The 8,088-nt window shown below is 34.6% G+C and overlaps 1 protein-coding gene across 1 annotated transcript; it reads left to right on the forward strand.

Moving 5' to 3' along the window:
- Positions 1–5,129: 5,129 nt before the first annotated feature.
- LOC113323664 (40S ribosomal protein S15a) lies at positions 5,130–7,561 on the forward strand. The gene is made up of 4 exons (XM_026571999.1): positions 5,130–5,215; positions 6,489–6,632; positions 6,722–6,882; positions 7,186–7,561. Exons 2-4 carry the CDS (start codon positions 6,500–6,502, stop codon positions 7,282–7,284), a joined length of 393 nt encoding a protein of 130 aa, XP_026427784.1. The 5' UTR covers positions 5,130–5,215; positions 6,489–6,499; the 3' UTR covers positions 7,285–7,561.
- Positions 7,562–8,088: the final 527 nt, after the last annotated feature.

Consider the following 8,088-nt stretch of genomic DNA (forward strand, 5'->3'; position numbering starts at 1 on the left):
AAGACCATGCCGGAAATTGTTTCAGAAAGGGGGAAATCTATTGCCGGCATGGAAATAGTATGAATACCGTGCTGGTTCTAGTGGTGCCAGCGTGATATTCATACTACGAGTATGCCGGCACCAAGCTTTTTCAGAGAAAAATGGCGGTTTCAAAAACAAATTTTCGACCCTTAGCAGCATTACCTGTGTATTGGGGTTGCTTGTATGTTGAACATGTTTACTTTCTTGGGTTGGTTCTTCAAAAAACATCATGCTCACAAAAATCATGATCCAAGGGTGTTGGTTCATCATATAATTCCAATTGTGAGTTGTTATCATTAACCGAAGATTGAATATATGATTGTTGTTGTAGTTGAGCTAAAGATTCAGCAGCTGCAAGTCTCTCCTCACAATCATCTTCCATTTTCACAAAAAAATTTCCACCCAAAAATATTTTTCCCTCCTTCTACTCTCACCTCCCTCACACAAATTCAAATAAAAATATACACTAATCTATCCCCCAGATACTTAAGATTTTACTAATTATTATTAACCACTAAACCTGATTAGTGAGGGCTAGATTAGGAATTAAAAAATTAATTACATAAGCGGTGACCCAGATTTGATATTTGGATCCCTATTTTGTCATGTAGCTGTATCCTCCAATTATTTTTGATATCCCCCAATTGCGCGTTCTAAAAAAATACATGTTTCATTATAATATATATTAAATAATGCAATTATCTAGCGATGTACAACAAATAAGCATGTCATGGTCAAAAATTATTTTTTATTTTTTTATTTTACAGATGAAGACAAAATGTATTATATAGACATGCAAATCAACATAAGACACATAAAACAGATAACACATGGATTTATGGTAAATCATAAAAAAAAAAAGTGTAAATCAATCAGGCTTTGCATAAATATTTGGAAAGATATCTGGATTCCTGGATTAAAACAAAATATCAATAACAATCTAGTTTGGGCCTCTGACTTGATTAATAAAGAAACCGGTACATGGAACTCTTCTCTGCTTTTCACAACCTTCCTAACTGATATTGTCACCAAAATTAGTCAAGTATATCTTTTTAAAAATAGTAACCAAAATCTTAGAAAGGACCGGCTGAGATGGACTCTAACCAAATCTGGTGAGTTCACTCTAAAATCTATGTATGAGAAATTGAATGAAAATGGTCTAGATATAGTCAGATTATCTTTACCGGAGTTTTTTTGGAAAGCCTTATAAAGACTAAATATATGAGAAAGAATCAAACTATTCTTATGGAAATGTCTTCAAAATACAGTTCTCACTAATGTTAAACTTTCTGGTAAAGTTAAGGATGTAACACCTTTATGTACAATGTGCATGACTGAAACAGAAACAACAGAACATCTTCTTTTCCATTGCCATTATGCTAAATCAGTTTGGAACTCTTGTCCTAATTTTGTCTGTTTAAATCTAGATACGTTAAGTACAATTCTAGAACTATGCAAAACCTGGATGAGTAACCCTAGGACAGACATTTTCTTAGAATTTCTTCTTACTAAAATGTGGTTTATCTGGAAGGAAAGATGTGATAGAATCTTTGAGAACAAATCTAACAATGTTGCTACTCTAGCCTTAGAAATTCAGAGACATATTGATTTCTGGTCTACCAAAACAATAAAACCTACTAAACCTAGACAAAAGGAGAGATTAACTCCTAAAGGGAAAGCTATAAGTCCAAATACACTAAAGATTAATGTGTTGGATCTCAGAATTAATACCTTCTACTTATGCTTTTATCTTGAGAAATGATACAAGAGATTGTGAAGGAGGATGAGTAGGGCAAGCAACAAGTCTTGACCCACAAGAGGCAGAAGCTATAGGAGTTTTGCAGGCAGCAGTTTGAGCCAAAGAGAAACAGATTCAGAATTTCAGTATTGAGGGGGACTATGAAAGCAATTTCAACTACATCAAAGGACACAATGCAGACATCTCTTGGCGTACCAAAGCCTACATGAATGAAGCAAATAGAATAACTCATCTATGTACCAATTTTTTGGGTTTTGTTTTTATTCCTAAACTAGGAAATCAAGTAGCAGATATTTTGGCTAACTTTATTAGAACTGTGAACTCTCCTGTTAAATGGGGAACATCTCCACCAGTTTGTAGTGTTAAGCAACTTATAGTAGATAAATCTAATATGGGAAATCCTTTAAATCCCAGATTTGATGGCTCTACTTCTTTTGTAACCTCGACTCTCTCGGAGTCTTAGCCTTTCAATGCAATATCTCATTTACAAAAAAATCAGGCTTTACATCATAAATTCATGGAACATGAAAGAAATCACTAGTACACAATCATATTATTTTTATTTTATTTTATTTATTCATATAAATAATATTTTTATTATTGGATAAAGAGTATTACATTAACTAGTTGGAAGACTAACAAGCTAAGCTCCAACAACATACTATTACATTAATTGAACATGTTGATGTGCTAGCCTACCAGCGAGCCTCATGGGTAACCTAGCCAAGGGAGCCGAAGCGGATGGGGGGAGGGGGTGGCTAATATTGTGTCACAAGGGGGACAAACTAACTCTGCCTTCCATGTTAATTTCTGCAATATTATGCCATTGGGGGCTCGAACTTGGGACCTACCGGAACGCATGAAACTTTGGGAACGGGGATGACCAGCTGAAACTTTCATATAAATAAATAGTACATGATCATATTCTATCAAAGATGTAAATCAAATCAAACAAAATCAGTGGGTATTGTGCAAGCATACACGACATGTGACGGAATCAAGCGGGGACAAGGTCAAATATGTGATATGGGTTTACATCATGGTCCATGGGTATTACACAATACATTATCAATTAAGCATATTGCATTTGTATCAATCAAACACAAACTATGCATACCATATAAACCATATTCATTCGATGTATGGTGTGTATATATAAAAAAAAGGTTCAGGTGTACCTTTTGCAGTAAGCAAATAGAACGAAAAAAATATGGGATTCACGAAATCAAACTTGAGTTAATGATTACCATAAGAAAAAAAATCGACGGTGGAGAGCTCGTGCTTAATAACGCGATTAAGGAGATTAAAAGTGAAGTAAGGAGATGTAGGAGACAAAAAAGATAAAGGAGATTATTAATAGTTGTAATACATAGGTTCTTTTATGTAGGAAATACCAATAGGTCCTAGAAATAATATTTTAGAGCTAGTTTGGTTCAGTTGACTGAGTCAACTTTCTGTTTGGTCCTTTTAAAATATATATTATCGTTTGGTCCGAGAAATTATGGTTTGGTCCTAGGGTGACGTCATGGATGATGTAATTATCATCTTGTAGTGGAAATAACACCCTTTTGGGTCCATTACATCATTATGACGTCACCCTAGGACATATATACTTAATTATCAAGAGAGAATAAATCATTTTCAGATTTACTTTCTCTCACCTCCATATTTTCAGATCTAGTTTCTCTTTTTTTTTCCCTTCTCCTGTTACTACATAAACAGTGAAGATTTGTGTGAGTTCTAGGGTTTTTATTTTGCAGAGATGATGAAGACGATTTGCAGAGATGATAAAGATGATGAGTATATCAAGATGATGAACAAGACGACGATTTTGTGACGAAGTTTTTTGTTTTTTCTCCCTGTCTGATGCTGCTGTGGTTGAAGATGATGATGAACACGATGAAGATGATGAAAACGACGATAGATTTATGTTTTTCTTCGTCAATGCTGCTACTACTGTTAAAGATGATGAATTTGATGAAGTTCATTCTTGAAATGAACTCTGTTTTCTCTTGAAGAAGATGATGAAAACGATGAAGATGATGAAGACGACGATAGATTTATGTTTTTCTTCGTCACTGCTGCTGCTATTGTTTGAAGATGATGAATTTGATGAAGTTCATTCTTAAAATGAACTCTATTTTTTGTTTTATGTTTGCTGCTGATGAAGATTTGAAGATGAAATCAGATCTGAAATCAAGTCACTGTGAAGGATGAACCGATATTGATGTTTGCTGCTCGTGTTGAAGATCAAGATGATGATCTTTGTCTTGCTGCTCGTGTTGAAGGTCTTGATTTTTTATGTTGAAGATTTTGATTTTGATGACGATCTTGATTTTTTGATGTTTGCTGCTCGTGTTGAAGATCTTGAATTTGATGTTTTTCTGCTGGTGTTGAAGAATGATGGAGACGAAGATGAAGTTAGGTGTTTATGTATTTTCTTCGTGGGTTCATTTAAAGAATGAACTCCGATTTTTGTGGATTTTTTTGTGGGTTCATTTAAAGAATGAACTCTGTTTTTCGATCTTGAATTGTTAGGTGTTCATCTTAAAGAATGAAATCAATTCTAGGTTTGAATTAGTTAGTTTTTGATAGGTGTTCATTTTGTCGACCGTTTTCTTATATTTTCTATCAGGTGTTCATTTGAAGAATGAACTCTGTTTCCATATAGGTTTTATCAGGTGTTTATTTGAAAGAATGAACTCTGTTTTCTGTCTTTGTGTTGTGTTCATTTTACAGGAGGATTGTCTTACAGGAGTTCATCAGGAGGATTGTCTTTGTGTTCTGTTTTTCATATGTGATTTAGTTTAGTTTTATTAGGTGTTTATTTGAAGGAATGAACTCCGGAGTTCATCAGACAGAATGAACTGCTACAAAAAATAAATAAACAATTTTTTTTAGGTTTTTATTAGGTGTTCATTTGAAGGAATGAACTCCGGAGTTCATCATACAAAATGAATTGCTACAAAAAATAAGTAAGAATTAACACAGAAGGGTACTTTGGTCCATTTAATATTTTTAAATAATTATGGACCAAATGGAAAATGTGATTTCTGAAAGGACTAAGCAGACATGAGACCACCTAAAGAAGGACCAAACGATATTGTTCCTTTCTTTTATATTATACTTATAAAGGAGAAACTCTAGGTAACTAGATGGACAACATATCCATGGACCGTAAACCCTGTAACAGGGAGTAATTTTTTTTGTACAAGATGTAGTGCACGTGCCAAGGTAGTAATTATTTTTTGTACAAGACGTAGTGCACATGCCAAAACAGTAAAGAAGGGTAGTCCCGTAATTGCACGAGTTTCCGTAGAAATAAGTAGGGTTAATGGTTCAACATTTCAACCCCTCCTGCAGACAAAACCCTAGTTTGTGCTCCCTAACTCTTCACACTCGAAGAACGAGGAAGAAGAAGACATCTTCAACCAGGTCCGATTTCTCATTCATCCTGTATCAAAATTATCTTACTAGACTTTATTTTAGTAGCTTATAACACGATCTAGTTAAAAGTTTTCAAATCCATGGATTATTCTCAACTCTATTATTCCTCTTATTCTTTTTCCCCTAACCTCTTTTTTGTGTTTTGCTCTAGTGTATGTTTGATTTAGGTTTTAATCGTTAATGACTTGATGTGTTAGGGTTTCCATGTACAGTATTTTTTTGGTTAGTTGGTTAAGTATGTTATTCCATTTCGATTAATCAGATCTTGTAATTTTGTCGTTAATTTTTGTGTTTGTTGGATTATAGGTTTTGTGAAAAATGGGTGTGAGAAGTTTTAAGACTGTATTTATTTGTATATTTAATTTGTTGGGGTTGGTTTTGTTGAATGCAAGTGATTTATGTATCATTACACATTTCTATCAGGATTTGTGCTTCTAGATGCACTGTTATGTTTTAAAGCCTCTACACTAAGAGCATGTGTTGGCCATTGTTGGGTACGTGGTTTTAATATTAACTGGTAGTAGTCTTGAAGCAGTCTTAGGTACCTACTGAAAATTTGCAACTTGCTGGTCCAAGGGTAGAGCTTAAAATGTGATGTGAAATGGTTACACTCAAGTTGGGTTTGGTTAAATACTTAAAAGTTATGGTGTGAGCCATGTCAATTTTGTGGGACAGTTGAGGCAAACCTTAGCACTAGAATAATTATATGCTGAGGAATTTGGGGGCTTGTCTAATTGACAAGAACTGTAGTATAGTAGTGAGGTTTAAGTGTAAGACAATCCTCCTGTTCTATTGCAATAAGTATTTGTCACATGTTCTTTAAATCGGCAACTTTTTTGTTTTGTTTTTTTGGATTGATAAAGCATTAAGCGGGCTACTAAATTCCTTGTAATATACTGTAATTGTTTCCGCGGTGAGTATGAAATAAGCTAAGCAACCCCCAGTGTGATGTAGTAAAATCCTATGCTGAAAACTGATGAGTTTTTTGGTGTAAGAAAACCTGTGAGAAATATGTATTGAGTTTGTTTGTAACTTGCCTTCCAACTTTCAATACTGCAAGATAAATTGTCTCCTAATGGGGAAATTGTTTTTCAAATTTATTTTTATTGATTTCTTCATTTCTTTTGCTAATTCCATGTTCTTTTGATTTTGGTTTCATTCTAGCAGGATGCACAAGACTCTTTGTTCTTGTTTTATTTATTGTTAAAAGTCTTTCGAACCGTTGAGATTACTAACTCTTCTCCTGTTTGGTGCTTACCAGCTTTAGCAAGGATGGTTAGAATCAGTGTCTTGAATGATGCTCTTAAAAGCATGTATAACGCAGAGAAGCGTGGGAAGCGACAGGTTATGATTAGGCCTTCCTCCAAAGTGATCATCAAGTTTCTCATGGTCATGCAGAAACATGGTTAGTTTTGTACTCTAAAACCATCCTTTTTGTTGCAGCTTCTCTGTTAAATTATGTATGACTTATTTATGATTTGGTTCTGGTTGTAGGTTACATCGGGGAGTTTGAATATGTTGATGATCATAGGTCTGGCAAGATCGTTGTAGAACTGAATGGTAGACTTAACAAGTGTGGGGTTATCAGTCCCCGTTTTGACGTTGGAGTCAAAGAGATTGAGCCATGGACTGCTAGGTTACTTCCCTCGAGACAGGTAATTATGTTATCCTCCATTATGCTTGACAGAAAAGTAGTTTGGTTTGTGGATAATGATAAAATTTGTGAAGAGAGTAGCCTGGAGTTCATAATTTCAACTATTGCCAGTGAGTTGTCACTATTAGGAGTAATGTAATTCAATCTGCTGCACTTTCATTGTTCTGGACTTATAAGAAGAAAAAAAGATATCCAACTTTGTGAACATTAAATCACTTTAGTGTTGATAAATCAAAGTTGTGAAGTATATTCTCAACTCTTGTAATAAAATATTCTTCCTCTGATAATGGTTTGAAACATGCAGTTTGGGTACATTGTGTTGACTACATCCGCCGGAATCATGGACCATGAAGAGGCTAGGAGAAAGAATGTTGGTGGGAAAGTTCTTGGTTTCTTTTATTAGATGCAGTTTATCGCGAGAATGGATTTGAGAATATTTATCAAGTGTTTCCGTAGTTTGTTATCTATACTTTTGTATTAGTGCACTTCATTCCCCTTGTCGAGGGTTGCACCTATTTTGCCATGAATGTTAATGGCAATTGTTTGCTACCATTTTTTAAGGTGAAGTTATCACTTTTTTTAATTTAGCTGTTACTGTCAGAGCAGGAATTTAAAATCTATTTTGAATGTCATTTTGACACACCTTACATTAAAAGAGACTAAATATTTTCCATGAATCACATGTTGGTTGATGAATGAATTGCCCTATTGTGAATCATTTTCCAATGATAATCTTTTGCTTTGTGGATCCATGGCTTCATACAAACACTGGGTTTCTGTTTTTGGAGGAGAGAAAAGACCACAGGACAGAGCAAAAGTTAGATTACGGGGTGAGGCTAGTTCAGTATACAGTATCAGTGGACATGACTTGTGCAATATCAGTCTGGATATTGTAGAACTGTGCTGAAAATATATCATTGATGTGTTCTGATGTTGTTACAATTGTCATCCGCTTCCTCTGTTGATAATCCGCTGGTAGGCTTCCTTCTCTTCTAGTTTTGTGTATTTACCTCCTCTTGTACACAATCAACAGTGACACTTCTAATACTCCTTTTCTTCTCTTGATTTGCTTTCACCTTATTCCAACTTCCAATAGCTTTCAAAAGGAATCAATTCTATCTTTGGCAGTTTCATATTTTGAGAAACCGAGTACTCGGCAGTTTAAGAATGAACAATTGTCACAATGGCAGTTTAAGAATGAACGGAG

The sequence above is a fragment of the Papaver somniferum genome, chromosome 11, assembly GCF_003573695.1.
Source record: "Papaver somniferum cultivar HN1 chromosome 11, ASM357369v1, whole genome shotgun sequence".
Lineage (NCBI taxonomy): Eukaryota > Viridiplantae > Streptophyta > Magnoliopsida > Ranunculales > Papaveraceae > Papaver > Papaver somniferum.

What these genes read in the sequence shown, in the direction of transcription:
- LOC113323664 (XM_026571999.1), top strand. Translation starts at nt 6,500, where the DNA reads ATGGTTAGAATCAGTGTCTTGAATGATGCTCTTAAAAGCATGTATAAC. An exon ending in CATGGTCATGCAGAAACATG is followed by an intron (nt 6,633 to 6,721) that starts GTTAGTTTTGTA and finishes TTCTGGTTGTAG; the next exon opens with GTTACATCGGGGAGTTTGAA. An exon ending in GGTTACTTCCCTCGAGACAG is followed by an intron (nt 6,883 to 7,185) that starts GTAATTATGTTA and finishes TGAAACATGCAG; the next exon opens with TTTGGGTACATTGTGTTGAC.